This window comes from Pseudopipra pipra, chromosome 1, assembly GCF_036250125.1.
Source record: "Pseudopipra pipra isolate bDixPip1 chromosome 1, bDixPip1.hap1, whole genome shotgun sequence".
In the NCBI taxonomy this organism is placed as follows: domain Eukaryota; kingdom Metazoa; phylum Chordata; class Aves; order Passeriformes; family Pipridae; genus Pseudopipra; species Pseudopipra pipra.
In genome coordinates, this window is record NC_087549.1 from 37511572 (window position 1) to 37527493 (window position 15922).

At 36.0% G+C, this 15922-nt stretch overlaps 1 protein-coding gene across 1 annotated transcript in view; it reads right to left on the minus strand.

The window, feature by feature from the left end:
- The window catches only part of RAB2A (RAB2A, member RAS oncogene family), a 41775-nt gene that overhangs the window by 2888 nt on the left and 22965 nt on the right, over nucleotides 1-15922 (minus strand). Inside the window, exons 4-7 of the mRNA XM_064652417.1 lie at nucleotides 15245-15327; nucleotides 13820-13912; nucleotides 10158-10269; nucleotides 1000-1068 (exon numbers count right to left, since the gene is read on the minus strand). Coding sequence (XP_064508487.1) covers nucleotides 1000-1068; nucleotides 10158-10269; nucleotides 13820-13912; nucleotides 15245-15327 — 357 coding nt within the window. The remainder of the gene's footprint in view (nucleotides 1-999; nucleotides 1069-10157; nucleotides 10270-13819; nucleotides 13913-15244; nucleotides 15328-15922) is intronic.

Genomic DNA, 15922 nt, shown 5'->3' on the forward strand with positions numbered 1-15922 from the left:
AGTCTAAGTTTTCTCATGTTGAAATATATTAAGCAGAAAGAGGTGAAGCTATTTAATGGAGTCCTGCCCATTCCCTCACCACTCCAAGCAATTCTGCAAAGACTGTAATGTCTAAGAGAAGCCTCAGACTGACAGTCCTGGACACCCCCACTCACAGAACAGAAACAGAACACAGTGGTGGTGCAGACTTCCATGTGTGGTTTCCCTGAGCACCTCAGCAACGATACTGAGGGACATGCAAGCTAAAATACCAACCTGGACATCAGGAAAGACCGACCACATTGTCAAATTTAAACTTTATGTGGTGTGACTTTTTATGTGAATGTTAACAGAGAGCTTATATGATTTTAACATTTCTATACAACACTAACTGAATTTGAATCTGCTTTTTCTATGGCCAAGAACCTCTCCCCAAACTGCTCAAGATTTTCCACAGCACAATAATTTCAAAATTCAAGAGAGACATTATAGGTCTTTCTAAGCTCTTGCATTACAAAAGTGCTCCCTCCTCCACTTCTCTACCCCCCCTCAAAACAAGCAAAGGGACAGGCCCCAATAATTTGTAATTTCAGTAATGTGCATAGGCAAAATGGCTAATCTTTTATTCCCTACAGTATTCAGCCACCTAAACCAGGAACATTTCAAAAGTCTTTTATGTAACTCTCAAAGCAATCCCTCCCCTACACTGGACAGCTCATGGAGTGCATCTGGCATATCAACATGGTCCCCCATTTACATAGTGGAAAATTATCTTTGAAAACAGATGACACCATATGGAGAAGTGGATGAAAGTGGATTTTCTTCTCTTTTGGGGATTTATATTATTTTGCGATGCTTCATGGATGGATAGGGTCACTTATTTTAATCCATTTTTATCACAATGGCAGACAATTCTATATCCAAATGGAACAGACAAATCTTTTACTGTCCAGCCTTCTAGGGAAGGTGAATTTTTTACCTTTAAAAAGGAAACAGAGTGTTCAAAGTACTAAAAGTTACCTCATTATTAATGTCAAAAACTCCTTCCTGGATTTTCTCGTAGATCTCCTTTGCAGTGTTAATAAATGCCTAAAACAGAGGAAAAAAGACCACATACACAATGAATGAGATATCCTTTGGTGTAAGATGTACTAATTGGAATTCAATCTCATGTGCAATTGTTTCAGCAAGACTCTCCTTCCTGATCTCTGCAGGAACAGGTATGACAACAGCATCCTATAACCTACCCTGAAGCAGCAATGGATCACCCGCTGTTTACAAAAACAGTGGCACTTTCATAACATCTGTATTCTACAATCTGTTGTCCAGTAATTACAGGGAAAAAGTGGTTTTTAAGATATATAAATTACTTCTAAATTATTTATTTCTGACCCTTATGGATAGATTGTGTGGCAGATGGTTTCCCCTACCCTTAATATCTTTGTAATAGGCCACTCTAGATTAGAGTGCTTAGCAACATAAAACCACAGGGTACTTACCATGATGATGTAAGGATGCTGTCTGCTGGATGAAACCTTATGCTATCATTTAATATTCACCTAATTTTAAGAATGTATTCTCTTTAATTAATCTTGCACACAATAGGCAACAGACATCTTAATAAAAGAAAGGAGATGCCCCAGGTTTTATAACAATTTCTATATAAAGATCTATTGTTTTAATTCAGAGAAAATACCCTGACACTCAGGACTGAAAAGGTGACTGATATAAATGTTTTTGGTTAAAGTTTACAATCAATGATTCCATTCTTCATCTCTCATTTAGCTTTATAGGTCAAGTAATGCCTAAAATAATGTATAATTTAGGAGGTAATTAACAGCACCTAGTAATTACAATAAACATACAGTTCTTTTTGTTTTAAAATACCAACACCGTGCAATCATACAGGACATGCTACTTTCTGCAGAAGCCTATTATAGCAAATACAGATCTAATTCAAATATAAAAAAGTAAACAGGGTTCATGGAGAGGAACAAATCATACTTTTCCTCATTTCTACACTGGAAGCATTTGACTGCTGAACTTGCCACCAGAGCTTTGTTTCCTAATTAACAGGACTGATATGTTTTCACCTTTAAAGGCCTTACAGCTCCCCAGAGTAATCAATCTACTGCAGCTCAATTACTGCACCAAGCACACACCACAGTCAGTGAAGGAGACTTGAACGACTGGAGCAGGAGCGGAAAGATATGAATATGCATAAACTCTAAGTGGGTGATCGAATCATCACAGAGGGTCATGAGAATTTGCAGCAAAATAATGAGAAGAATTAATCATTGCAGATTCACAAGGCACTTAGGAAGTGAGTTCGTTTTTCAAACACATGTTAAGAGTTGAGGAGAAAAATTGGCTTTCAGCCAACTACGAATTGATTCAAATTCCTCAGAAACTGAAGTTTTACACATAAGAAAAAAATTCAAACTTATCTTTGTTTCTGATAACACACTAATTATTGTAACGGCCTCATACATGGGCCTACTGAAAGGTATCAGTCAAAAACTTTGGAAATTCACACAGCTGGAATCTGCAAGGATACTTGCTTCTACTTCAGTGGGACATTAAACAGAACTTGAAGTCTTAAAAATGCATTATGATAACTTCATGTAAACAAGCACTTAACAATTGGCACTTCCAATAATTCTAGAACGTGCTGGCTAAGTACGCCTAGGCTCTTAGAATTTACATCATGAGAATTACATTACATCTACAAAAATTACTTCAGAGCAACAAAACTAGCATTTTAACAGACTAGAAACTCCAAACTAACACAACTGATTACAAATTATCTCCTGGATGCTACATTCAAGAACAGATCACTGTAGGAATGCAAGATGCACTGGAAAACAGCACTGCACAAACACAAACATCCCCCCCCCCCGTTATTACACGTGTAATGTAAAACACAAAGCAAAAGAGCACTGAGTTCAGTACAGTCTATTTTAATATTAAACATATTGTCTAAGAAACTGTTGACCCAAAAAATCCAATTATTACTTTAATCTGAGTTCTATCATTTAAGTTCTCTCGGAAAGACATATCTGACAGTCACATTCCTATCAGTGATGCTGGTGCACCACACATTAGTGTTAAAACAGCACGTACTGTTATTCCATGTGGCAAAATGCCAGGCTGTACTGGGTCACAGAAATAATTCCTATTTGAAAACAATGGTTTGACAAGAATATAGCACATAATGAGTCTACCTCATGTTCTCTTCTTGGTATGGATTCTGAAAAATTGTTACTAATCAGCCATGAAAAGAGACTTGAATCCCTTGAGACTTCCATTTGTTTCTTGCATCCATGTATTTTAAGTTCACTTACACTTCAAAGTGTAAGCAGACTCAAAATAACCACCTGAGAACATCACTGAAAACAGCAGTCTACTTGCTTTAAGAATATCATATCAGATTTTGGTATTGCATGCTAGTGCCCCAATTAGCAAGGACAAGAAGATGAACTTGGTGTAATTGTCTTCTTCTAAAAATCTCTTTTAATACTGCATGTTCTAACTCTTATCTGGAACATACAGTATACTACAAACTCTTAATTATTTATGGGCAGTTTATCCTATTTGCAGATTAACTGAGTCCTAGATGCAGAAATACAGAGCTGTTTCCCCTCAAATCCAGTTTGGATTTATTAGACCATGTGTAAGGGACTGCAAGAACACAGCTGTAGCACTTCACACGCCAACTTGGATCCAGGTGCAGTTTAGCCATTTCCACACAACATAAGACCTCAACCAGTAAGCCCACACGGACTCAGCTGGCTGCCCAGCAAGCCTACTGCAGTTGCACCGTACATTCCCATAACGATGCTGCTACTAAAACACTGTACAAAGACACTTGAACCCTTCCATCCCACATCAGCTCAGGCTGAGGTTTATTTTCACCAGTCCAGGAGAGACAGTACCAGACTCAGCCTGGATTTATACAAAGTCACCTGAAAGATGGCAAGACTCTAGTACACAGTACCTCTATTACTCAGAAAAGAAGTGAGAGACTTTTGCAAAAACAGTATATTAGATTTCCAAACATAAAAATTCTTGACTACATTTCAGGAAAATTCAAGAAAACAATGTAACTTCAGGAAAATGTCTACATTTAATGTTTAACTCTTGGTTTTAATCTTTCTAAATCACAACTTACTGATCCTTTTATGCACGAGACTACTGAATATACCTGTACCACAGCATTAAAAAAAAAAAAAAAAGGTTGTATACAAGTTACTCAGTGATTTGTTTTAATATAATGTGTTTTTCAATTGTGTGCTCATTAAAACTAGGTTCTCAAATAATAGTAATACCCCGTTGAGGAAAATTGTGTTGCTGTACAAGTGGGAAAGTGAGCCTTGCAAGACGTGATCTGCCTGTTGTGTCACGCCTGCACCTACTGCAAAGCTAACAAAAGAGGCTTTTGAGTCACAATATACCAGTATAATATCACTTCAGATTATTTGTATAAGGAGTTTCCTAGATTATATTGCAACATGAGAATCAAGAAGTCTCACAGTGCTTACCTCAAAAAACCCCGAACAACCCAAAACACAAAACCCCAACTACCAAAGAGTACAGATGCTGCATTTAAGGTAAATTAATCCTAAAAACACTGAATGTAGAATTATATCAACTTCAACATTCAAGTAATCACACAAGTGAACAAGGTAATGTAGATTAACTTCCCTAAGACAAAACCAGGAAGAATGAATTCTATAACTGGTAAAAACAAGGCAAGAAGTAAGGGAATAAGTTCCTGATACCTCTGTCTTATGGAAGCTGTATGCAGGAGTAATAATAAGCTAAAGGCACCAGAATCCAACTTATAGAACAGCTACAGTTAGTTTTTACTTGTATTGACATATTTACTTATGTCAATAATGTCACTTCTCTTTCTTAGAAAGTTAATGCTATGACAAGAATTTGAGGACTTAGATACAAGCTGAGCATAACAGGAAAAACTTGTCAATGAATCACTGATACTTTTCAAAACTCAGATTTTACAAGTTCATCTTTGCCTAAAATCAGATGCGATCAGCTTCAGCACGGCCAGCTCGTGGAACATGCTGCCCTCTGGTGGCAATGTTAAAACTAAACTTAATGCTTGGCAATAAAAATTGGGCAATCATTAATTCTGGATTCTTTCTTACAATTAAATGAGGAATGTTTAAAGATTAAATACCTCACAAATTCTAAAGCATGACCCTCAGCTCTGTAGTCAGCCAACACCAGGAATTTCCTCCTCCTCTCCAACTTCTCATCTTATCTTTTAGCAACATGATATGATATAGTTAGATTACTCTAGTATTTAAGAATGCATTTGGAAACAGTAACAAACATGGACTACAAATGGATTTACCCCTACAACAGTTATCACCACAGTGTGTAAGTGGTGCTGGGTGGCTACTTAATACAGTGAGATTCCAAGGCTCTGAGCAGCTGTTTTATGCACGCACAGTAAGGCAATACTTTTTACAGCTAAAGGATCTTTCAGAAAGAAGCCTAGTACACTAAAAGGGCTGAAGAGGGGTTAATTATCAAGCAGTAATAAGGTGCTGTATAATGAACCCCAACACATTGGTAGCCTTATATTTTCAGTATAGGTACAAAAGCACAAAACAGAACTTGACAGCAATTTCTTTATATGTCCCCACTGAGGCACAATTTCCTGATAAACTTACTGGGAAGATGTACATTTTTGGGGCTCAAATTATCTTGAAAAGTCCTGTAGCTGCTGTTGAACAGTTACAAAGGATAAAATATCTGAAGAAAAAAAAGATGAAATCCTCAGAACTAAGAATCCATCTCTCCAAAAATCTGCAGGTCAGGCAGGCAGTATCATACACTTCATGCTCTTCTATAAAGCCTGAGACTCTCAATTAACTGAGACCTTTTATTCCCATCATATCACAAGATGCCCAGAAGTCCCAAGAACCATGGCAGAGCTACTGTTCCTTACTGTGTAGTTGGGGCACAGCCCAGGAATTTGCCACAAGAAGCTAAAAGCTGTCAATCTTCACTGGAGACAGGTGTCCTGCCCCTTTTCCCTCCCACAGCTGAACTGACACAAGCTACAACCCCATTTTCTCATGGGAGAAACTAGCTGAAGTTTTACACAGCTGAAACGTCACAGAACTTTAATTTCCAGGAACCTGAAGGAATACTGGTTCTGATACAAGTTAAGATAAACCTAACTGTTGGGTTTTGGTTTGCTTGGTTGTTTTTTTTAAAGACTCATGACCTAGAAATCCTGCTCTTTTGCAAGTTCTAGTCAGATTACATCTTGTGTATTACTCTACCTTACTATGAAAAGTATTAACATCCTAGGACTTTCAAATTTTATTAACTAAACCCCTAGGTACTATACTACCAGGTCAAACAACTGTTTGTTTACCAGCAATTAGTTATGTTCAGGGAGGGTATGGAAGGGCAATAAAACACACTTCTAAAAATCAGTTCAAATTTAGATGCTGCTAAGAATCTCATCTTTCCATGAAATTTTCATTTTTTCCCTTCAGAATATCATAAAAAGCCATCTTCCTTCCCTTATCTGTGCCCAAGCAGTGCCACTGTTGAGGCAATAGGGGCTTTGAATATTCATTACTCATTTAAGTGAAAGTATGAAAGAATCTGCTTGAAGAGAAAACTAAGTTACAGCTGAAACAGAACCACTGAATGACCATCCTGCTCCATGTAGCAGAAGTGCTCCATTGCTCAGTCAAAACCATTAGTCTATTAAGATTTAATCCTAAATAATGAATCCATTATTGCATTCTATTTATGTGCAGGCAACTTGGAATAACACAAACAATGCTCTTAAAAGTTTGGCATAGGGATATATAATCCCCTCCATATGGGAAACAACTTAGTAAAACTGACTTCCACACCAGGAGTCAGTGATACACTGGTACAACTGAAGTGAGATCAGCTTCTGAACAGTGATGGTGTCTGGCACTGCTTTGACCAGCATTCAAAAAACTTTCTGGCTTAAGGTTGGACACATAATTAATAATTATCAATTATTAATTAATCATTACTAATAGTAATAATAATATTATTCATATTATTAAGTATTAAATATGGAATGAAAGAATCATGCACAAAGTGCAAATGAAAGAATAATGCTTCCCAAGTACAGCTAGGTAACCCTACTTCTTGACAATCAGTGCACATACATGGATTCAAACCACTGATATGCCAGGGACAAAAAGATAAGCACTGTGTGCTGTAAGAGATTGCATGATCACCCTGAGTTCTTGCAGGTGATTCTACTCTGCCTCTACAAGTGTTAAGACACTGCCCAAGCAGAAAGCATTCAGCAAGCTCTGAACTGCAGGTCGCAGATAAGACCAGAATTAACAGTCATATACTACTCTTGAACTATCAAGGAAGAAACAAATGTGCTAAAATTGTTAATGTCTCTTGCAAATGAGAGAAAAAAATCTTGTGTGTTTTGTGTTGATTTAATGCAAGGTCAGAAAGCAATGGATGTTATGATTAAAACAAGTGCAAACCCGTCTATGGTTGGGACTTCAGACTTACACATATACAAGTCCCCCAACAGGCATCACAGTGTTTTCTCAGGCAAAAAAGTAAATAGGCAAGACTGAAGTCTGCAAACAGTACATCAGAGTGCACATCACCCATCCACAATTCAACAAAGTAGAGCAAATATGATAACCAAGATTCTACTGGAAGGAAGCCCCCAGCCGTGCTCGGAGTGTACCAGTATTACCGAAACTCCAATACAGCTTAGAAATCACTAAGAAGAAAAAAAGCCAAAGAACAAAAGAATCACTTATGTTTTGATAGTTGGCTACCTTGACAGCTTTAGACAGAGGCTAAAAGGAAATCAACAACAAACCCCTGTTTAAATAAATATGATACTGCTGAAGAGACTAGCATTAATGTCCTTGTTCTGCAGTCGAATTATAACCCTGTGCCTAACCTTCCCCCAAAATCCTTCTATCCTCTTGATGATGCAGAAATTCTTTTTGCCTGATACCATTCCACATCCAACATGACGATTTAACTCTGTGGCCACAGTGAATTCTTAGAAGTCTCCAAAGTAACTATGAAGGAAGAGCCTACACCTACTTGTACTCCCTGCCATCAATTACCTGTTGTGCAAACAGGGTAGAAACTTCCCCAACAACCTTGCATAAAATAAAGAACCAGTGGGAAGTTTTCCACTGCTAAACATTTCTATCCAAGCTATAGGTTATGAGACAATCCTGAAGAACACAATGAGCATTTTAAACTGTCTTGAGATCCAAGCACCAAACAGGTCAATGCACTGCTACAGCTACAGATTTACTAAGGTATTCCACAGTGTTGTAAATCAGGATTAAACAAAGGAGACAGCTTAAAAAATATTAATGACAGAAGCCAATTTGTTCATATAAAGAAACTACTAAAGATTACAATTTTGCTCCTGTAGCTGTAACTATTCTAAATCATGCCACCTATTTTAGTGTTGACTGAGAACACCATTAAAGGAATGCACTAGACTGTCATTGAAAAGGAGCATATCCTAAAGCTTTTCCATCAGAATTAGAAAGTTAGCGCGCACACACACATCACTCACTCATATCATCAAGAAAGAATTCTATTTGAACTTGTTTGATAAAGAACTTTATGCTCATTTGCCTCCTGATAATCAGAGATGCATTAGGTACTGGACAATTAATTCACTAGGACATATTTTTTGACACAAAGAGAGGTGATAATGCTAGAATCAGGTAGTAACAAACCAGATTGAATTCTGTTAAAGCAATGTGTAACTTACTCTAACTTTTCAAAGAAACTAGAATATTTCAAAAGTAAAAGGCTTTACCTCTAAAAGAATACATCACTGGTTGCACAACATTTTGCGTTTAGGACAACTCTGGAGAAGAATAACGCAGATCAGGTAGTGTAAGAAGCTGAACTATGTCATGCTATTATAAAAAAGGTCACAGTGGATGTATGAATTGAGTATGGGCTTTAAAGACATGTGAAGCAATCTTCCTGCTTTACATAGCACTAACATCTCAGCTGGAGCTCTCTGTTCACCACTGTACTGCGTCTGGCTAGAACGCAGTTAGTTTCCTTTACAGCCTGTATGGTGCTGTGTTTTGGATTTATGACTAAAACAGTATTGATAACTCACTGATGTTTTAGCATTAGCTGAGTGTCAAGGTTTTGTGTTTCTTACTCTGCCCTCCTCCTGCCAGTGATCAGGGTTAGGGTAGGCAAAATCATAAGGGACACAATACAGCTCTAACATGGCCTAAGGGTTATTTCATATAATCTGACATCATGCTCAAGAATAAAAACTAAAGAGTAGTCAAAGTCACTCTTGCTCACAGTTGAGAGTGACTGCCTTTCTGTAACTCTTCTCCCACATCTTTCCTTCATTTTTTAAACTCTGTAGCTCAGCCCTTGAGTTTTTCTTGCTTTGGTTCTTCTAGTGTTTTCCCCATCCTGCTGGGCAGAGGGACCAAGTGAGCAACTCACCACAACCCCTCTTCAAGAAAGGCATGCAGTACATCAAGGTGAGATATGCAAGAACTCACATGTGTCCAGAAATATGAACTATAAGCCAAACTTGAAAAGACTTAAATTCTTTAAAGAAGCAAAAACTGAAAAACTTATTCAAATACATAGCAGACTACAGCAACCAAGACAATGACCTCTTCAGCAGCTCTGTAGAGGACAAAAAAAAGAAGCTGTGTGTGAATTGAAGCAAAGAAGATTCCTACCATGTAGTGGAAAGATGACAGCAACACAAATACCAAAGCACTGCAATAGATTGCTCTGAAGAGCTTGTAAAATATTAGAGGCTATAAAACAGGTTAGAGTTACATCTGCCAAGAATACCAATAGTTTGGCTTGCTTTGGACCAGCATATCTATTCTAGTCTTAGATTTCAGTGCAGACAGAAATTAGCCATTTCTCTGATGAAATACTTATAAAAACCCCACAAGTACATTAATAAATCCCAACAATATAATCAGTGCTGTGCAATCAGGTTCAACATAGACATTGTCTTTCTTGTAATATAAATTAAAAAGTAGTTAATTCAAGTTAAGGAATCAATGCTCTAGAGAAACAATATCTGTACAAAGTGTAATTCAAAGCAACTGTTTTAGTAAAATGCCAGTGTTCAGCAAAGTTACCTCCTCTACATTGGAAGCAGTTTTGGCAGATGTCTCCATAAAGATAAGTCCATGCTCTCGTGCAAATGCTTCACCCTCTTCTTTCTTGACTTCTCGTCTAGATTCTAAATCACTGAGACGGAAGAAAAAAAAAAGTTATGACATGGTCCAACATGTCCATGTAAATATTATTCTTCACTGGCATGCTTATAAGCCTTATAAACCAAGAGCCCCTTCCAGAACTTAGGTAGATATGGATATCTATTCAAGCCCTTACATAAGGTAGAATTATTGTAAGCCTTGCACCTACAGTATGCGGAATAGCCACAGGCATCACACTTGCTTGAGTTATCAATCCTAGCTGACATAAATCAAAGACTTCATGAAATGGCTTTCAACAGGATGAGTGTATACTTATTCAGGTATTCCTTGAATACTAGCTTTAGACATTATCATTTTAGGTACATATTACTCTCTTCTAGTATAACGTTATCTACCAATCCAATACTGTAAAGCTGAGCTGATAAAGGGAGCTTTATAAATGATTTCTTAATATTAAAAATAATTTAAAAAATAAAATTCATTTTTTCTATTCAGTAGCAAAACTTCATACAGTCCATTTCTGTTTTGATAAAAAGCTCTAAAAGCAATAATAAGTTCTTTTAAACTACATTAGCTGTTCTCTCCCAATAAGCTAGCATTTAGGTTTTGAAAGTCCAGGCCTGACTGTCTAATAGTAAAAGAAATTGAAGTGACTATTAGACAATTTCTTGCTTCCTGCTTTCCAGGCAATTTAGTTGAAAGTTAAATATTACACAAAAGACCAGAAAAAACCCCTCTTGGACTGGACAACTAAAGACAAAACCGTTTCTATAAGTCATATAGACAAGTATGTTACTCTTACTTTTTAAATCTTTAGGAATAGTCCTTCTTTGTAAGTATATTACATCTTAAGCAACAATGGTACACATACATAAATAATAAACACAAAATATATTTTTCAGTAAAGTCTCATCTAAGTTGTGCATGTAAAAATATCTCCTCAGATACACATTTTTAAACTAAACAACATGCAAACAGATATGTTTAATTTGCAGTAAGAATACAAATAAAAAGTATCATACTAGGCTTCAGTGTTTGCCAACCTTGTAATCATACACATATTAAAAATAAATAATACTCACTGTGGCATCTATTTTGCAGCAAAGCAGGTTTTTGTTGCTTTTAACAACTAAATGCTAGCTCAGATGAGTTATAGAGTCAATACAATTCAGCAGATCATTTAAACATTAAAAAAATAGTTTGAAGATAAGGATACAAGAAATGTTTTCTCAAAACAATTTTGAGACTGATGTTCATTAAATTTAAGCACTCCCAGTATTAGCTATCTGACATTCTCTTTTTTGAACCTAAGCAATGTCTTTATTTGCTAAGATCATGCTACCCTCAAAAATACCTTTCTTAAAACCTTGATTCACTTCTGTCATGGAGATAACACTGAACACAAACAACTTTTTACTTGAAATAGTGCAGCTGTATCAAAAACTGCAGTGACAGCCCAATCAAAATTCAGCACCGATACCTAAACATATTCTTAAAGAGCTTTAACTGCTTCTACTAACCACAGTTGTCTTCCTCTCTCCATTCGAATAATTCGAAGCATTTGGTCTTACTAGATCAATATAGCTATGCTTTGTTCTGGAAAGAAGATTAAGTACAGTATTTGTCATGTTTTAACACTAGTATTTGTCATGTTTTCAACAAAAAGCCATTATATTTCAAACTAAATTCTCAACACTCTTAAAATCCAGCCATAAGTCAGTACTACAAACTTATGTCAAATGCACTTCTGGGAGTCATAAGAACAGTATGTATTCGTTCAAAAATATTATGCTAGTATACATGTTCTTCCTTCCATCCATCTCTAGTAGTTTGCCCTACAATAAGAACTTTCAGGATAATGCAAGCAAATTGAAGGAGTTTTCTTCCTGTCCTCCTTGAAAAAAAAAAACTCCCTTAAAAAGCTTCTTGAACTTTAATCCATGTGGCACCTTGATCTGTAACTCAATTTACAGTACAAATTTTAAGAATATTTATTGCTTGAATAAAACCTGGTTTGACTGGGCATTTCTGAGCTAACTGCAAGCAGCATATTATACCGTACAATCGTGGTATAGTCTGCATCAGCAGAATGTAAGACATGAAAATTTGGTTTAACAGCTAAGGATAATCAGGAATAGTTACAGATGTCAATTCAGTATGCAAACAGTGCACTTTAACGTTTCTCTCAGTGCCATATTTTTATTCACAAAGGTATAAATACAGTTGCTCAGGGACATCATGGGCTTACCAAAGCTTCATTTGATAGAACAGATTACATTTTTATATTGTTTTGTGAAGATTATGCTTATTATATTCCTCAATGAAAAAGAAAGTTGTCAGTCATCTTCCAGATTAGGTATTAAAAAAGTTGACAAACTTCACAATTACTTAATGCTTAGCATGTGTTTCAGGAGGAGGTAGCGGCAGTGGGTAGACATAAGGAGAAAATAAAAGGAAGAAGAGGGGGAAGAAGAAAGTACAGAGTTGAACAGGCCTGAGTAGCAAAACCAGACTCACTCTATCACAAGGCTGTTTCTCAGCAGCATCTAAGAAATGATCTAGCTGTTAATTAAATTTTAAGGAGCAAGCATACACGCCATTATTTCAACTCACATCTTTACCTTCAGAAATTGCTGAGGCATGGAGACAAGTTCAGGTCAATTAGGTAAAGGCCCATAACTAATGGATTATTAAATACTGAGGTGATGCTTTTGATATTTTGAAAAAATCCTGCATCCAGCAAAAGAATCTAGACATGATGCTATGATTCACTGCATCAAAACCTAGAAAAATTACGGATGATCTTGATGTATTCACTGATGTGTTTTTATAAAGACCTTCCCTACAGATCGAAGTCTCAGCATCATAAGGAACCATTTTATAATTTTGGACAGTGTAGCTGATGAGAAGACCAAGTAAATAATTGTTTACAAATTATGTAACACTTCTGAAACTTTTGGTTGTATTTTCATCACCCAGTGAATTCACTAGGAAATGGTGAAAAAGCATTCTCTGCCTCCAACCCTGGAAAAAAGATACAGAATATGGAACAGGCTAATTCAGAAGCATCTCATATAATTACTGAGGTACATACTTTTTATATTTGAGAGAAGTTTCTGAAGTGAATCCTGTGGTATGGGCTTCTGAGTTTTTTTAAATGACATTGTCTCTGCTGTGATTCTTAACCAAAAACTAAAGCACTTTAGAACATCTCAAATTAGGAATCTTATTCTCTTTATAAGGGACAGATATAGGTCCTTCTAATTGGTGATTCCAGATGAAAAAAACATAATGAGAAAGTAATTCACACAGTCCATGACTTCACGCACTCACAGTCAATCCTTTAGAAATAAAATTATTTCTAAAAAAGATACTCAGAACATAAGGTAGTTGATCCATGTGCTGCACATTGTATAGTCTAATTAGAATAGGAGAGGGTTTAGATTTACCACAGAACTATGCCCAGTGACTGAAAGGAATTTAAAGGCAACATTTTTCCTACAAATAAGAAAAAAACAAAAACTGAAATAGAGAGTCATAAATCTTTCCCTCTTACAAAATAATAGCTGATAAAACTTTACCTTTTGTTTCCAATAAGCATTATAACCATGTTGGAATTGGAATGCTGACGAGCATCTTCTAACCAAGTTGTCAAGTGGTTGAAAGTGTCCCTCCTAAGTTATAAAAGAGAAGGAAAATTAAAAACAGTATTTCAAGAAATCCTCTGGCTCTCTTTGTCAGCTTCTCTACTTGAGTAATCAAATCATTTATTAGTACACATGCACCATGGATAAAAGCTAGTAATCCCTTTGTGAGAGGTAGAATAGTTGAATGAAAATTTTGTAAACAAGGAGCATTAATGAACTCTGCCTAAAAAGTAATTGAAAACATGTTTGCTACAAAGAGTAAAGAGGATTCTTATAGCTGTAAGAATCTATAATTTTATATACATATAAAATCTACTGAACAGAATTTTAAAAGTCCCCAACAGCTTCAACAATTCAAACAGTACAAATACTCATACAGTAATGCTTTTTCTACTGATTGCTAATTTTCTGAGTTTATAAACTGAATAATAACTTTGGCAGTAAAGTCTTTTAAAGTGAGATATACTAATGTGGCATGTTACAGTTTTTACAGAATGTATACATTAAAAATTAAATCTCACACTTGCAGAGTGATTTTAAGATATTAATCAGAGTAAACCCATTTATTTACAAATCAAAGATTCATTTATTGGAAATCCAGTGGAAAGAATACGTTACTTCCTGATATTTAAACATAAACTGGGAAAAAAAGAAAAACATTTAGGAAATCTCTAGTAAAAAGTCATTGCTCAATGCAGCAACAAGAGCCAGGATCCACAAAAGGAGGCATGCAACTTCTGAAAATGTTCAGGCTCCAAAATCTTCTTAAGCCAGCCACAGTACCCACAATTTTACAGATTACAAGCTGTATATAGAGACTTGATTCAATACAGCAGGAAAATCTTTGTAACTTCTGAACAGCTACTAAAAAAATTAACACATTAAGACCTCATAAACACAGCAACAGTAGAGGTTTCTTGGTATCTTTTGTAACCTAACTTCTATGTTTTACTATTTTACTCCTTTGCAGAATGGCACATCAGTAAAATAATCTGTTATAATAAAAGAAAAATTAATGCTCATGATAATAAAAACATTAGAAAGGAATTAATGAAATATTTTCAGGTCTTTCTCAATAAAGATAATCCAGAGGTCGATGGTCAAATAGTAAAAAAATATTTTGCTTCATTCTTCCTGAGCCTTTATGTATACTTTTTCTTAACTACTATACAGAGAAAATTGGAAGTATATACGTGACATAGGCTATTTCTTGATTTTGAGCACTTGAGGAAAGTTGTCAAATGTTAGACTACAAATATCTATACAAAAAGCCAAATTAAACGAGACATTTTAGCACTGCTATATATCATAGGACAATTCTACAAAGACATATCATTGTAATCCAGCTGGCATTCTCACCTTGTAATGTCATACACTAGTAAAGCCCCTGCTGCCCCTCTGTAGTATGATCTTGTAATGGAACGGAAGGACTCCTGTCCTGCCTGTAGAAAACAAGGTGTTGTTATTTCATATCTCATATTTATTTTTTGGTCCTGAACACCACAAACTTAGAATCACAGGACCATAGAATTTTACTTTTCAGAAGACAGGGACAAGGAGGAATATGGAGGGGAAATCAGAGAGGGGACAACTGGGGACAAAGTCTCCAACAGTAGCAAGAGAAGGCACATAAGCAGAAGACACAGACCATAGCACAGTGCTGTTAAAAAAAAAAAAAAAATCGGAACAAGACCTCTAAACCTTTTTTGGCAATCCCTGACAACCCAATTTACTGAATGGCTTCACAATACATGAATCATTATTAGAGCACAGAATGGACTCCTAGCAACTAAGCTCTGAAGACAAATTTGAAAGGAAGCAAATAACCCAGAGCTTCACATTTGAATTCAATAACCCGCTCCCTGGGGCAGCTGTTGACACTAGAATAAATAAAGTCCATTGTAAATAAATGATGAATGACATCTTTACGCCCACCATCTGCTGGTGTAAAGGTTGTTGGAAGGCCAAGGATGCAGATTTTATCCGTTATATCATAAACTGCAGCCAGCTTTCAACAGTCTTCAGATGGAATTCTTT